The 15,702-nt window shown below is 42.1% G+C and overlaps 1 protein-coding gene across 2 annotated transcripts in view; it reads left to right on the top strand.

Annotated features, from left to right (window-relative positions):
- Positions 1–15,228, top strand: part of ACSM5 (acyl-CoA synthetase medium chain family member 5) — a 34,000-nt gene extending 18,772 nt beyond the window's left edge. The window contains exons 8-14 of one of the 2 annotated variants that reach the window (XR_570132.2): positions 136–259; positions 922–1,002; positions 1,147–1,248; positions 11,721–11,848; positions 11,932–12,031; positions 13,857–13,945; positions 14,365–14,494. Coding sequence is in view for 1 of the 2 variants with exons in the window: in XM_008696967.2 (XP_008695189.2) it covers positions 136–259; positions 922–1,002; positions 1,147–1,248; positions 11,721–11,848; positions 11,932–12,031; positions 13,826–13,945; positions 14,365–14,475 (766 nt within the window). In the remaining variant the exon portion in view is untranslated. Of the gene's footprint in view, positions 1–135; positions 260–921; positions 1,003–1,146; positions 1,249–11,720; positions 11,849–11,931; positions 12,032–13,825; positions 13,946–14,364 lie in introns of both variants that reach the window. The other variant, XM_008696967.2, reaches the window with a different exon arrangement.
- The last annotated feature ends 474 nt before the right edge of the window (positions 15,229–15,702 follow it).

The following is a 15,702-nucleotide window of genomic DNA, read 5'->3' as shown; positions in this document are numbered from 1 at the left end:
GGAACAGATAACAAAGCCTGGCCTTTACCCTCCAGTGGCTTTAGATGTGTAGATCTGAGCAGCAGGGCTGGGGGGGGGTGCAGTGGGGAGTGGAGGGGTCCTGACACGGGTGGTCTTGTTTTCCAACTGAGAAAGGTACCAGTTTCAGAGCCTGAGGCACTGTTTGACTGGAGGAGAGGCATTGAATCCTGACGTGAGAGAGAAGTGGAAGAGCCAGGTGGGCCTGGAGCTGCATGAAGGCTATGGCCAGTCTGAAACAGTGAGTGCTACGGGGGCCCGGTTCCCTGCCACAGGTCACCTCCACCTGCACCCTCACTCACTTGGTGGAGATGACCAGCCTGCAGAGCCTCCTGCCTTCCTGGGTATGACACCTGTCAGGGACTGCCCTGCCCCCTGGGAGAAGCTGATAACAAAATCTCATCAGCTTTTCTTCCCTTTTGGTTTAAAGATAAAGTGATTTCACAACACCATAGCCAGCAGCCCTCATCAGCTTTTCTTCCCTTTTGGTTTAAAGATAAAGTGATTTCACAACACCATAGCCAGCAGCCTGACTCTCATGGCCGGAGGTATCCTTTGTCTCCATCAGGACACCCTCCATCTGTCTCTGATCAGAGCCCAAGATCTTATCCCATATTCCCCACAGTCATCTGGGCAGCAGAGAGTTGGGGGTCAACTGAATCTTTTGGCTTAGCAACACATTTGGGTCTTTATGTGTCAGTGTCCAGTAGGGCATTCAATAAATGTTTGTTGACTATGGAAAGAAGAGAAGGGAGGAAGAAGGAAGGGACAGAAAGGAAGAGTGGGTAAGGAGAGGGGAGAGGGAAGGAGAGGTAGAAGGCAGAGTGAGAGAAAAGGCAGGTACCGGGAAGGAAGAAGCTACAGGGATATATCTCCACCTTTCTGGAACTGCTTTCTCTCCAGGTTTTAATCTGTGCCAATACAAAAGGCATGAAAATCAAGTCTGGATCCATGGGGAAAGCATCCCCACCTTACGATGTGCAGGTAGGCAGCCTTCCCCAACTGTTGATGAGGCTTGGTTCAAAGAGGAGAGCAAAATGCCCTTCCTGGTTAGCAACAACAAGCTCAGCTGCTGGGGTGGTCTGGCTGTGCAAATAGCCAGACATGGCCCTATGATCTCTCCGCCAGATCGTGGACAATGAGGGCAACGTCCTGCCTCCAGGAGAAGAGGGTAATATTGCTGTCCGAGTCAGGCCCACCCGGCCCTTCTGTTTCTTCAGTTGCTATTTGGTAAGTGGCAGGGAATGGCCATTTTCACAGTGATTTCTGTGTGCCGAGAATTGTAAACACTTTTTATAAACACTTACTTGTTTAACCCTTGCAATAACTGCATGAGGTAGGTTGGTGCTATTATTGATAAGGTGCTAGTATTGATAAGAAAGTGAGAGTGACTTATCCAATGTCAAGCAACTAGTATGTCCAGGACATGAATTTAAGCATGGGTATGTCTGAGAGTGGAAATTTATAACAGGGCACACCCCATCATTTTAATGATGAGAAAATTTTGTAAAAGATTTTATTTATTTATTTGAGAGAGGGAGAGCAAGCACAAGAGAGCACAAGCAGGGGGAGCAGCAGGCAGAGGGAGAAGCAAACTCCCCACTGAGCATGGAGCCCGATGTTGGGCTGGATCTCAGGATCCCAAGATCATGACTTGAGCTGAAAGCAGCCACTTAACTGCCTGAGCCACCCCGGTGTCCCTAATGATGCGAAAATTGCAACTCAGAGAAGGGAAGGAACTTCACAAAAGTCAAACTGCAATTTGTATCAGAGCCTAGTTTCAGGATTCTTTTTGTCTTGAGTCTTATGTGGAGAGAGGTCTGCTGGCAAAGCTTATGTCCAAGGATTCTAGTCTAAGTTTCTGTGATAATCCAGGAATGACCTCTCCCTTGTGCCTGATGTGGTGGGTGTTTATGATGGGCTTTCTTTTCGCCAGACGCTTCTCTATAAAGCTCTACTGACATGGTTTTCAACTTTGGTTGCACATTAGAAACACCTTAGAAGCTTCAAAACATGACTGATATTCAAGCCCCACCCAATGAGATCAAACTTTCTGATGATGTGAATCATGTGGTGATTCAAAGTGCAGCCAAAGTTGAGAACCATGGCTTTATTAGGAATTCCGTCTGCCGTGTATATGACACCGTCAGTCAGCTGCAACACTGGAAGGAACAGATAAAAATCAGTCCATTTGTTTTTAGAATGGTGGATATGTATTTTAGTGGCTTTTCTGTAACTACAAGAGAGAGAGTCTTTCATGGTATTCCATTTAAAGTCACAGAAACTTACCTACCAGAATAAACAAAAAACAACCCAAACAACAACACAATAATACACCAAGCAGAGGTAATTGTAAAATGTTAATGTATTTCCTTCTAATTTTTGTAAACAATAGCAAATCCTTGACTTTTCTGGATAATTCATTCATTATTTATTGAGCGACTACTTCATGCCACTAAGTTTTACAGCAGTAGATATACTGGGTCTGTGATCATTCCATTGAGACAGTCAAGAAATTTGTAGAGTTATTTGCTGGACAAGAACATTTACTTTTTTCAACTTTTTCTTTTCAGCACCAGCTGTTAGTTTTCTTCTTGGGTCATTTTTAGCTAAGGGAAAAAGAAAACATTAAATCTAAGTGAGAGAAAAAGTGATCTGTCTTGTCAACTTGATCAGAAATAAAAGTTTGAGATATTCATACATAGCTAAGTTTTGGCAGTTTCTTCTGTTTAGTTCGTCATTTGTTTTATCCCTGTACTGATACCATAGAGCCTCGTCCAGGAAAACATTCTCCTAAGTCTTAGTATCTACTAGAGCAAGGCTCTCCTTCTCTCTCCACTTCTTTGGAAATGTTTTACCTACTCTCAGCTCACTACTCTCTTATGTACATTTTAGAATCAACTTGTCCAATTCCATGAGAAATGTTTAATGAGTGTCACTAAGTCTATAGATCAATTTGGGGAGAATCGACATATTTATCATACTAAGTCTTTCTATCCTTCCATTTATTTATATCTTCTTTACTGTTTTGTAGAGTTCTAAGTTTTCTTTTTATACTTCTTTCAGATTTTGTGTGAGATTTGTTTTTAGGTATTGACAGCTTAGCTTTTTTCTTTTTTCTCAGAATGCAGTTTTTAAATTGAGGCATAATTTACATACAAAAAATGTACCTATGTTACATGTATATAGGTCAGTGACTTTTGACACATGTGTACACTTGTGTGACCACCACCACGATCTAGATAGAGAATTCTTATCACCCCAAAAAGTTCCCTTGTGCCCCCTAGCAGTCAATCCCCAAGCCATCGGCAATTGCTAAATCATTTGTTGTTGCTAATATAATACTTTTGCCTTTTATTTTTTTAGAAGAACTTTATATAAATGGAATCATAAAGCATTTCATTTTTGTGTCTGCTTTTTTTTAAAAAAGATTTTTATTTATTTATTTGACAGGGAAAGCACACAAGCAGGGGGAGAGTCAGAGGGAGAAGGAGAAGCAGGGTCCCTGCTGAGCAGGGAGCCAGTGTGGGGCTCAATCCCAGGACCCTGGGATCATGACCTGAGCTGAAGGCAGGCCGTTAACTGACTGAGCCACCCAGGCACTCTTGGTTTCTTTTTTTAAACTAATTTTTTAATTTTATTTTAATTTTTAATTTAAATTTTACTTAGTTAACATACAGTGCAATATTGGTTTCTGGAGTAGAATTCAGTGATTTGTCACTTACATACGACACTCATTGTTCATCACAACAAGTGCCCTCTTTAATACCCATCACCCATCTAGCCTATCCCTCACCCACCTCCCTCCATCAACCCTCAGTTTGTTCTCCCCCGTTAAGAGTAACTTAATGGCTTGTTTCCCTCTCTTCTTTTTTTCTTTTCCCCCTTCTGTTATGTTCATCTGTTTTCTGTCTTAAATTCCACATATGAGTGAGATCATAGGGTGTTTATCTTTCTCTGACTGACTTATTTCACTTAGCATAATACACTCCAGCTCTTTCCATATCATTGCAAATGGCAAGATTTCATTTTTTTGATGGCTGAGTAATGTTCCATTATATATATGCATACCATATATACCTGTATACATAGGTGTGTGTGTGTGTGTGTGTGTGTGTGTGTGTGTGTGTATACACACACACCACATCTTCTTTATCCATTCATCAGTCGGTGGACACTTGGGCTCTTTCCATAGTTTGGCTATTGTTGATAATGCTGCTATAAACATCAGGATTCACGTAACCCTTTGAATCTCTATTTTTGTATCCTTTGGGTAAATACCTAGTAGCACAATTGCTGGATCATAGGGTAGTTCTATTTTCAACTTTTTGAGGCACCTCCAAAATGTTCTCCAGGGTGGCTGTACCAGTTTGCATTCCCACCAACAGTGTAAGAGGGTTCCCCTTTCTCCACATCCTCACCAACACCTGATGTGTCCTGTGTTGTTAATTTTAGCCATTCTGACAGGTGTGAGGTATCTCATTGTAGTTTTGATTTGTGTTTCCCTGACAATGACTGATGTTGAGCATCTTTTCATGTGTCTGTTAGTCATCTGAATGTCTTCTTTGGAAAAGTGTCTATTCATGTCTTCTGCCCGTTTCTTAACTGGATTATTTGGGGGTTTTTTGGGTGTTGAGTTTGGTAGGTGCTTTATAGATTTTGGATACTAACCCTTTATCGGGTGTGTCATTTGCCAATATCTTCTCTTGTTCCGTAGGCTGCCTTTTAGTTTTGTTGATTATTTCCTTTGGTGTGCAGAAGTTTTTTATTTTGATGAAGTCCCACTAGTTTATTTTTGCTTATGTTTTCCTTCCTTGCAATGTGTCTAGTAAGAAATTGTTACGGCCGAGTCAAAGAGGTTTCTGCCTGTGTTCTCCTCTAGGATTTTTGATGATTTCCTGTCTCACATTGAAATCTTTCATCCATTTTGAATTTATTTTTGTGTATTATGTAAGAATGCTGTACAGTTTTCCCAACACCATTTGTTGAAGAGACTTTTTTCCCATGGGAAATTCTTTCCTGCCTTATCAAAGATTAGTTGGCCGTATGGTTTTGGGTCCATTTCTGGGTTTGTTCTGTTCCATTGATCTATGTGTCTGTTTTTGTGCCAGTACCGTACTGGCCTGATGACTACAGCTTTCTATTATAGCTTGAAATCTGGAATCATGATGCCTCCAGTTTTGTTCTTCTTTTTCAGGATTGCTTTGGCTGTTTAGGGTGTTTTTTGTTGCCATGCAAATTTTAGTATTGTTTGTTCTAGGTGTGTGACAAATGCTGTTGGTATTTTGATAGGGAATGCATTAAATGTGTAGATTGCTTTGGGTAGGATAGACATTTTAACAATGTTCTCCTAATCCATGAGCATGGAATGCTTTTCCATTTCTTTGTGTCCTCTTCAATTTCTTTCATAAGTGTTCTATAGTTTTCAGAGTACAGATATTTTCTCTCTTTAGTTAGGTTTATTCCTAAGTATCTTACTGTTTTTGGTACAATTGCAAATGGGATCAATTCCTTGATTTATTTTGTGCTGTTTCATTATTCGTATGTAGAAATGCAACAGGTTTCTGGACATTGATTTTATATCTTGCAACTTTGCTGAATTCATGTATGAGTTCTAGCAGTTTTTTGGTGGAGTTTTTCAGGTTTTCTACGTAGAGTATCATTTGCAAATAGAGGAAGTTTGACTTCTTCCTTGTCAATTTGGATGCCTTTTATTTGTTTTTGTTGTCTGATTGCTGAGGCTAAGATGTCCAGTACTGTGTTAAATAGTAATGGTGACAGTGAACATCCTTGTCTTGTTCCTGACCATACGGGAAAGGTTGTCAGTTTTTCCCCATTGAGGATGATATTAGTGGTGGATCTTCTGTATGTGGCCTTTATGATGTTGAGGTAAGTTCTGTCTATCCCTGCTTTGTTAAGAGTTTTTATCAGGAAAGGATTCTGTATTTGATCAAATCCTTTTTGTGCATCTACTGAGGATCATATGGTTCTTATTCTTTCTTTTACTAATGTGGTGTATCATGTTGATTGATTTGCAAATATTGAACCATCCCCACAGGAATAAATCCCACTTGATTGTGGTGAATAATTATTTTAATGTACTGTTGAATTTGATTTGCTAGTATTTTACTGAGACTTTTTGCATCCATGTTCATCAGGGATATTGGCCTGTAATTCTCCTTTTTCATGGGGTCTTTGGTTTTGGAATCAAGGTAATGCTGGCTTTGTAGAATGAGTTAGGAAGTTTTCCTTCCCTTTCTATTTTTTTTGGAACAGTTTGAGGAGACTGGTGTCTGGTAGAATTTCTCTGGGAAACCATCTGGCCCTGGACTTCTGTTTGTTCAGAGATTTTTGATTACTGATTCAATTTCTTTGCTGGTTATGGGTCTGTTCAAATTTTCTGTTTCTTCCTGTTTCTGTTTTGGTAGTTTGTACGTTTCTAGGAAGTTGTCCATTTCTTCCAGGTTGTCCAGTTTGTTGGCATATGATTTTTCATAGTATTCTCTTATCATTGTATTTCTGTGGTGTTGATTGTGATCTCTTCTTTTTTATTTGTGATTTTTCTCTATTTGGGTCCTTTCTCTTTTCTTTTTGATAATTCTGGCTAGAGGTTTATCAATTTTATTAATTCATTCGTAGAACCAACTCTTAGTTTTGTTAATCTGTTCTACTGGGGTTTCTTGTTTGTTTGTTTCTGTATCATTTATTTCTGCTCTAATCTTAACTATTTCCCTTCTTCTTGCTGTAGGCTTTATTTGCTACTCCTTTCCTAGCTTCTTTAGGTGTAAGGTTAGGTTGTATATTTGAGCCTTTCCTTACTTCTTGAGGCGGGCCTATATTGCAATATACTTTCCTCAAGGACTGCCTTTGCTGTATCCCAGAGGTTTTGGACTATCGTGTTTTGATTTTCATTCACTTCCATGTATTTTTTAATTTATTCTTTAATTTTCTGGTTAACCCATTCATTCCTTAATAGGATGTTCTTTAACCTCCATGTACTTGTGGTCTTTCCAAATTTTTTCTTGTGGTTGACTTCAAGTTTCATAGCATTGTGGTTGGAAAATAGGCAAGGTATGAGCTCAACCTTTCTTTTTTTTTTAATAATAATTTTTTATTATGTTATGTTAGTTACCATACAGTACATCCTTAGTTTTTGGTGTAGTGTTCCATGATTCATTATTTGCGTATAACACCCAGTGCTCCATGCAATACCTGCCCTCCTTAATACCCATCACTGGCCTATCCCAATCCCCCACCGCCCTCCCCTCTGAAGCCCTCAGTTTGTTTCCCAGAGTCCATAGTCTCTCATGGTTCATTCCGCCTTCTGTTTACCCCCCCCCCCTTTAACCTTTCTGTACTTGTTGAGGGTTGATTTGTGACTAGTATGTGATCTATTCTGGAGAATGTCCCATGTGCACTTGAAAAGATTGTGTATTCTGCTGCTTTAGGATGAAATATTCTGAATATATCTCTTAAGCCCATCTGGTCCAATGTGTCATTCAAAGCCATTGTTTCCTTGTTGGTTTTCTGCTGAGATTATTTGTACATTGCTGTAAGTGGTGTTAAAGTCCCCTACTATTATTGTATTATTATCAATGAGCTTTTTTATGGTTGTTATTATTTGATTTATATATTTGAGTGCTCCCGTGTTGAGGGCATAAATATTCACAATTGTTAGATCTTCTTGTTGGATAGACCCCTTAATTATGCTATAATGCCCTTCTTCATCTCTTACTACAGTCTTTGTTTATTTATTTATGTTTTTTAAAAAAGATTTTATTTATTTGACAGAGAGAGAGACAGCCAGAGAGAGAGGGAACACAAGCAGGGGGAGCGGGAGAGGAAGAAGCAGGCTTCCCAGTGGAGCAGGGAGCCCAATGCGGGGCTCGATCCCAGGACTCCAGGATCACGCCCTGAGCCGAAGGCAGACGCTTAACAACTGAGCCACCCCGGCGCCCCTACAGTCTTTGTTTAAAATCTAGTTTGTCAGGGTGCCTGGGTGGCACAGTTGGTTAAGCAGCTGCCTTCAGCTCAGGTCATGACCCCAGGGTCCTGGGATCAAGCCTTGTGTTGGGCTCCCTGCTCAGCGGGGAGTCTTCTTCTCCCTCTGCCTCTCCTCCTTGCTTATTCTCTCACTCTCTCTCTTTCAAATAAATAAATAAATAAATAAAATCTTTTAAAAAATCTAGTTTGTCTGATATAAATATGGCTACTCTGGCTTTCTTTTGACATCCATTAGCATGATAAATGGTTCTCCATCCCCTCACTTTCAATCTGCAGGTGTCTTTAGGTCTAAAATGAGTCTCTTATAGACAGCATATAGATGGATCTTGTTTTTTTTATCCGTTCTATGGATATACCCTATGTCTTTTGATTAGAGCATTTAGTCCATTTACATTCAGAGTGATTATTAAAAGATATCAATTTAGTGCCATTGTGTTACCTGTAGAGTTGGTTTTTCTGGTGATGTTCTCTGGTCCTTTCTAGTCTTTGTTGCTTTTGGTTTTTTTTTTCTCCAAGCAAAAAGTCCCCCTTGAAATTTCTTGCAGGGCTGGTTTAGTGGTCAGGAACTCCTTTAGTTTTTGTTTGGTATACTCTTTATCTCACCTTCTGTTCTGAATGACAGTCTTGTTGGATAAAGAATTCTGGGCTGCATATTTTTCCCATTCAGCATGTTGAATATTTCCTTCCACTCCTTTCTGGCCTGCCATGTTTTGGTGATCAGATCTGCTGAGAACCTGATCTATCTTCCCTTGTAGGTTAAGGACCCCCTTTCCCTTGCTGCTTCCAGAATTCTTTCCTTGTCTGTGTATTTTGTGAATTTGACTGTGCTATGCCTTGGTGGTGGTTGGCTTTTGTTGAATTGAATGGGAGTTCTCTGTGCTTCTTGAATTTTGATGTCTGTGTCCTTCACCCAGATTAGGGAAGTTTTCAGCTATAATTTGTTTGAATAAACCTTCTGGCCCTTTTGGGGTGCTTGGGTGGCTCAGTCGGTTAAGCGTCTGCCTTCAGCTCAGGTCATGATCCCACAGTCCTAGGATTGAGCCCCATGTTGGGCTCCCTACTTAGCGGAGAGCCTGCTTCTCCCTCACCCTCTGCTTGCCATTCTGCCTACTTGTGCTCTCTCTCTATCTCTCTGTCAAATAAATAAATAAAATCTTTAAGAAAACACCCTTCTGCCCCTTTTTCTCTCTCTTCATCTTCTGGGACTCCTATGATAGGAATGTTACTATTAGGTTTTAATAAATCGCTGAGTTCCCTAAATCTACCTTCATGGTCCATCACCTTTCTTTCCCTCTTCTTTTCAACTTCATTATTTTCCATAAGTTTACCTTCTGTATCACTGATTCACTCCTCTGCTTCATCCGTCCTTGTCTTTATGGCTTCCATTTGGAATTGGATCTCAGAGCATTTTAAATTTTGGTCTAACTAGATTTTAGTTCTTTTATCTCTGCAGTAAGGGATTCTCTGGTGTCATGTATGCTTTTTTTCAAGCCCAGCTAGTATCCTTTTACTTGTTTTAAATTCTAGTTCAGACATCTTATTTATATCTGTATTGATTAAATCCCTGGCCATGAGTTCTACCTCCTGTTCTTTCTTTTGGGGTGAATTTCTCCATCTCGTCATTTTGTCCAGAAAAGAAAAGAAGAAAAAAAAAATAACAACAACAAAACAAAAAAAACTAGATCCTGGGTGTGTCTTGGTTTGCTTGTTAAAAGAATCTAGATCCCAAAATAAGAAAGAAAAATAATAAAATATAATAAAAATAAACAAAAAAATAGTATACGTATATATGGTAAAAATAAAAACAAAAAATTTTAAAAATTAATAAAAAAATTTTTAAAGAATTTAAAAAATAAAATTAATGAAAAAAAAAAGAATAAAAGTACAAAGTAGACTAGATATTATTTTCCCCTAGAGCTGAAGCTTTGTAGCCCTCCATAATCAGTAGACTTTGTATGAGTGAGTTGTTTGTGCTGGTCTTCTGGGGGAGGGGCCTGTTGTGGGGATTCTCAGGTGGACTTGCCTTAGTGGAAACAGGCCTCCAGTTTGCTGGAAGACAGGGCTTGGTGTAAGCAGCTCCGGACTCCACTAGGTGGTGCTGTTTTACTCCTTGAAGGCTTTCAGCGATGATGGGCAGGGTGAATATGGCAGCCCCCCTACTTCTAGTCCTACAGTAGAAAGTTCATGCCCCCTGCTCTTCAGTGAGCCCTCACAGAAGAGCAGTCAATCACTCTTGTGTCTCCGGTTTCCATCACAACCCTGCATTCACCCTGCCGGTGTCTGAGCTCTTTTATCTCAGGCACACAACTGAATTTCAAAACTCCAAATTTGGGGGACTCCTGCAGGTTGGACAGTACTGTTCCTCCCAGGAGCAGTGGGGGGAGGAAAGGGGGCTCTCCCCAAGCTTTCTGCTGTTTGCCAGGCCTGTCCCAGGAAAGCGGTCACAAGACCTTGGAGCAATTCGCAGTTTCTGGCAAAACAGAGCAGAAAGCCAGCACCTAGACTGGTTGTTCTCAGCTGGTTTCCACGCTCCTCTGCCTGGGAAGAGTGCAGCACTTAGGTGCCATCTGTTCTTGCGACCCAGGGGATCCTGAGACCACAGTGTCACATGTGAGCTCTGCCCAGCTTTACCACCTGAGCACCTGTAAGCCAGGCACATCCCCATGGCAGCAGACTTCTACAAGTTCCGATTTTGCACCCCGCTGCTTATAATACTTTGTGGTAGCTTCCACCCATGGGCTCTCTCTCCCCAAATTCAAGTCTCTGCACCTCCTACCTTCCAAATGGTGGCGACTTTTCTACTTGTAGACTTGTAGTTTTTGTTCTCTCAGACCTCTGATTTCTCAGGTGTTCAGAATGATTTGATAACTATCTAGCTGTATCTGAGGGACGAGACAAGCTTAGGGTTCCCCTAATCCTCCACCATCTTAACTCCCTGTCTAGTTTTATTTATTCAGCATAATGGTTTTGAGACACACCTGGATAGTTGCACACAGCAGTAATTTGTTTTTTTCCTGTTGAGTAGTAGCTTCTTGAAAGCTTTGAGAATCAGAGTTTGATTCGTTTTTCCTCTTTTCTCTACTCTTCTCTTTTGGCCAACTGCTCACTTTCTACCTTCAGTGATTTCTGATCACAAAGAATATCAGCGAGCTCTTTTTTCCTACAAAACAGAGCCAGTGGCCCTGTGTTCACCCTCCTACATTCAACTATGCTTCCTTGGACCCTTCCAAGGGATGATAGTGAGTGGCTGTCCTTAATCATGTCCTGACATCTACTTCCATTCATTCATTCATTCATTCATTCATTTATCAAATATTTTATTTATTTATTTATTTGACAGAGAGAGAGACAGCCAGCGAGAGAGGGAACACAAGCAGGGGGAGCGGGAGAGGAAGAAGCAGGCTCCCAGCGGAACAGGGAGCCCGAGGCAGGGCTCGATCCCAGGACCCTGGGATCACACCCTGAGCCGAAGGCAGACGCTTAACGACTGAGCAACCCAGGCGCCCCATCTCCTCCCATTTAAAAGAGAGAAAATGCACAAATTCACAGCTCCTCATTCAGTGGGAAATTCTGGCCAGCATGGTCTTTAGAAACTGCTTTTGGGGGTCCCCAAGCCTCCTGCATGGGCCTGTGAGGGCCATAGCTGTCTTGAGTGGCTGTGCCAAGATGGCCCTTCACAGGCTTACTTTGTCTTCCAGAACAATCCTGAGAAGACAGAGGCTTCAGAACGAGGGGACTTTTACATCACGGGGGACCGAGCCCACAAGGATAAGGATGGCTACTTTTGGTTCACGGGAAGAAGTGACGATGTGATCAATTCCTCAAGGTCAAGCTGTCTGCTTTGTCTTTCTCCCTTTGAACCTTCGTGGGGGAGGGGGGGTCACTTGGAAGTCTGTTTTTCTCTTCCAGCTACCGGATTGGGCCCGTTGAAGTGGAAAATGCCCTTGCTGAGCACCCTGCTGTTCTGGAGGCTGCCGTGGTCAGCAGCCCGGACCCCATCAGAGGAGAGGTAACTAGTCCAGCCAAGAACATTGCCTCCTGGTTCTGTACCTGTTCGCACACAGCAGAGTAAGCTGGAAGACCTAGATTCCCCCATTCTCACTCCACCCAGGTACTACAGAGTGAAATGCCACTGTCAGGCACACATTCCTTTCGGTTAAGCGTTACCCTCATGTCTTTAGAGACGTACTCTTGAGAGGGACACAATGAGGAGATACCAACACTTTCATGTCAAATGGACCCAGAAGCGGGTCCAAAAGAGGTGGACTGTTGGACAGGAGATCTTGGCAGTGGGTGCAGGCCCTGTCATCCATCCTGGCCAATAGAGTCCTTTCCCATTTGCAGATGAGGATATAGCAAGCACACCAGACATGGCTGCTGATGGTTTTAACCTGGGAGGAATATCCACCTTAAAGGATGACAGAATAAGTATCCAGAGTGACCTTGATGTATCAGAAGGATGGGCCAAATTTAATAAGCTGACCTTTCTCAGAGAAATGCAAATTCCTTCCCATGGGTCCCAGAGGAATAGATAGAATGGGAGAAATGAAGCTCATAGGCAGGCCTGTGCGCTTTTCACTGGCTGTAAATCCAACATAATCTTACAGTATAGTGTAGTTACTTTGTGAAAGTGAGTACAACATCAGGCTGTGTTCTCAGAAGCACCAGGGCCAGAGGCATGAGTCTCAAAGTCTGGGCCCTGGACCACACACAGCTGCATCATCTGGGATTCTTATTTAAAATACAGATTTCCAGACCTCAAGTCAGTCTTGCTGAATCAGAGTGACTAAGGATGCAGCCCAAGGCCTCTTCATTTTGACCAGAAGTTCCTATCCAAGTGATTCTGATACCCATTAAACTTTGAGGTCAATGATTTAGAATAAGGAAGGTGGGAGCCCCATATACGTTCTGGAGAGATCACACCTGGAAAAGTATACCTAGTTTTGTATACCACAGATTAGCTGGGGTTGTGACAAATGGCTGTGTGCAGTTAATCTGCATATAGTACTCAGAACAGAGCCTGGCACATAGAAAGTACTCAGTAAATTTTTGGTAGTTTTAACAGTCAGAGAGAGCCTTTCCTAATAACCAGATCTATCTAAATGTGAAATGTAGTGAGATGTCCACCTTTAGGAATCATGGAAGACCTAACAAGATGTCGTTGATAGAACTGTATGCTAGGGTAGGTAAGCAAGCTACTGATCTTTGAACTCTTCCACTCCTGTTAGAAACCCTGTTCCATTTTGTGCCTGAGTTCAGGACTCCTCCTTGTTGGTGGAAGGCAGCCTGCAAGGAAGGCTCAGGCAGAAACAGTCAAAGTACACAATGTCCCTCAGGACACGTGGCATGGAAGCTGTGCAACAAAATGTTTGCTGATTGCGAACACTTATGCATGCAGGCTCAGAAATACCCACCTCCCCTTGGAATCCTGGCTATCCAAGCCGCTGCCAGCTACTTTTCCAGTCAGAAAAACTTGGAAATAACGGACCCTGAGGAGTTTGTGAAACTCCTTTCTCCACAAAGCATTTGCATCAGAAAATAAGCTCCTTGGCTGCTCACAGTGTTATTTCAGGAAAGGGGAGCAGTTTGGGAAATAGGTAGGATCCTGGAATCATTCCACAAAAGCCGGTGCTTCCAATAGTTGGTCCTGGAACAGGAAAAAAAATGGTGTTGCCCGTTTTGCTGGCTGAGCCAGAGGAGCTGGTAGGACTTTCATGCTTGGCTGGCAAAAGGACAGAAAGTTGGTATAAAGTACCTGATTCTTTCTGGTTTTGGAGGGTTTGTTTTTGTTTTCTTCTGGCAGGTGGTGAAGGCATTTATTGTCCTTTCTCCAGCTTACTCCTCTCAAGATCCTAAGAAACTAACTCAGGAGCTCCAGGAGCATGTGAAAAGTGTGACAGCTCCATACAAGTACCCTAGGAAGGTAAACATTGGGGGTTCTAGGACTTGATGAGCTGAGAAATCACCTGACCACACACTATGTTGGCTCTCATCAGGGCCAACCCGGGGTGGGGGGGAAGGGATGAGTGTACATATAACTGAGCTGTTCCTTCAGCCTTTTCTCCCTGTTTTCTCACTGGGCCCACCCAAAACCACATTTTGTTCCTATTCTAAGAAGTGACAGAAACCAGATTTGGGGGATGGAGGGTGGGGGAGATGGTGCTGAATCTCTGCAGACAAGGTCATGTGCCCCAGCTCTAGCCGTTCTGGTTGTTGCCATTTAGAGAAGACTATGAATCAGGGAAGCTTTCCAACAAAGTGGCAGAGGGTAATGACTCTTTCACATCAGAAGTCTTTCTAGGAAATGATGATTTCAAACTGTTTTTGTTTTATGGTCACTAGGTGGCCTTTGTTTCAGAACTGCCCAAGACGGTTTCTGGGAAGATTCAAAGGAATAAATTGAGAAGCCAAGAGTGGGGGGAGATGAGAGGCAACCTCCAAAAGGCCCCATAGGCCTCTGAAGCTTCTAAGAGGAGCTGGTGGGATCACTGGTTAGTCCTGTTTGGAGCATCATCCCTTCAACCCGATAGACATCAAGGCTTTCAGTTCCGAATGGACATCTCCGGCATCATTGGAGGACCCTGGAAGAGAGCAGAAGAATGTCACTAACCCAGAATGCACAGCCCCTGTCAGTCTAGCATGTGTTTGATGGCTTGACTTCCCCCTCCTCTGTCTGAAGGCATCCTCAGCAGCTGCCCACTGGTCTTACTTCCAGCTGACGCTCTGAAGGACAGGTCACCATAAAGTCAGGGCTCCTGTGATCTCATTCACTGCCGGTGGGGGTGTAACCACTTGACCCTTTTTTGATAAAGTCATTTGGTAATCATACCCAGGGCTATAAAGAATTGGTCCTACCTTTTAGCTCGGAAATTCCATCTTTGGCAATCACTACAAAAGAAAGGATTCACGGATATTTACTGGAGCATTGTTTAAAACTGGTAAAAAAAAAAAAAAGGAAAAAAAGATCAATGTTTAATCAATAGGACAATGATTAAATTGTAGTAGATTAACTCAATAACATATTATGTGACCTTTAAAAATATGCCTTGGGGCAAACTCGAGCTAAATTAATTTTAAATCAGAATAAAAATAATATATGTGTGGAGAACCATAACTTTGAAAGGTAAGGGGAAAACTATAAGCCTGAAAGGAAATACTTATGTTAAAAACAGTATTCCTGGGGATTGAAAATAGTGGATGACAGTTTTCTCCTTTCCTCTGCGTTTCTCAATTTTCCAAGCTTCCTCAGTGAGCATGTATAACTATTATAATGAAAAAATTATCTTAAAGAAACAATTCCCCCAAACCACACTCTGCCTCCAACACATCATCCCCCGAAGACTAGTGTATTACGTTGTGCCCACGAAAGACACAAGGACCCCAAACCATATCTCAGACCCAGAAACGGAAAGAGGTGGCTCTAGGACCAGCCATGCAGAGACGAAGCCGATGGAAACTCAACCCCCAGGACCTTCATTCACCCACCAATCGATAATTATTGAACACCTACTCAGTGCTGGGCTCTGGGAATACAACAATAAGCAAAAGCCAACCTAATCAGTACCTGTATTAATCTGTTTGGGCCCCCATGACAAAGTACCACAGACTGGGAGGCTTTAACAACAGAAATTTATTTCCTTGGTTCTGGAGGCTGGAAGTCCAAGATCAAGGTGTCAGTGG

The sequence above is a fragment of the Ursus maritimus genome, unplaced genomic scaffold, assembly GCF_017311325.1.
Source record: "Ursus maritimus isolate PB19 unplaced genomic scaffold, ASM1731132v1 scaffold_2, whole genome shotgun sequence".
Taxonomy (NCBI): domain Eukaryota; kingdom Metazoa; phylum Chordata; class Mammalia; order Carnivora; family Ursidae; genus Ursus; species Ursus maritimus.
Note: the sequence above shows the minus strand (reverse complement) of the source record. Positions and strands in the feature narration are given on the sequence as shown.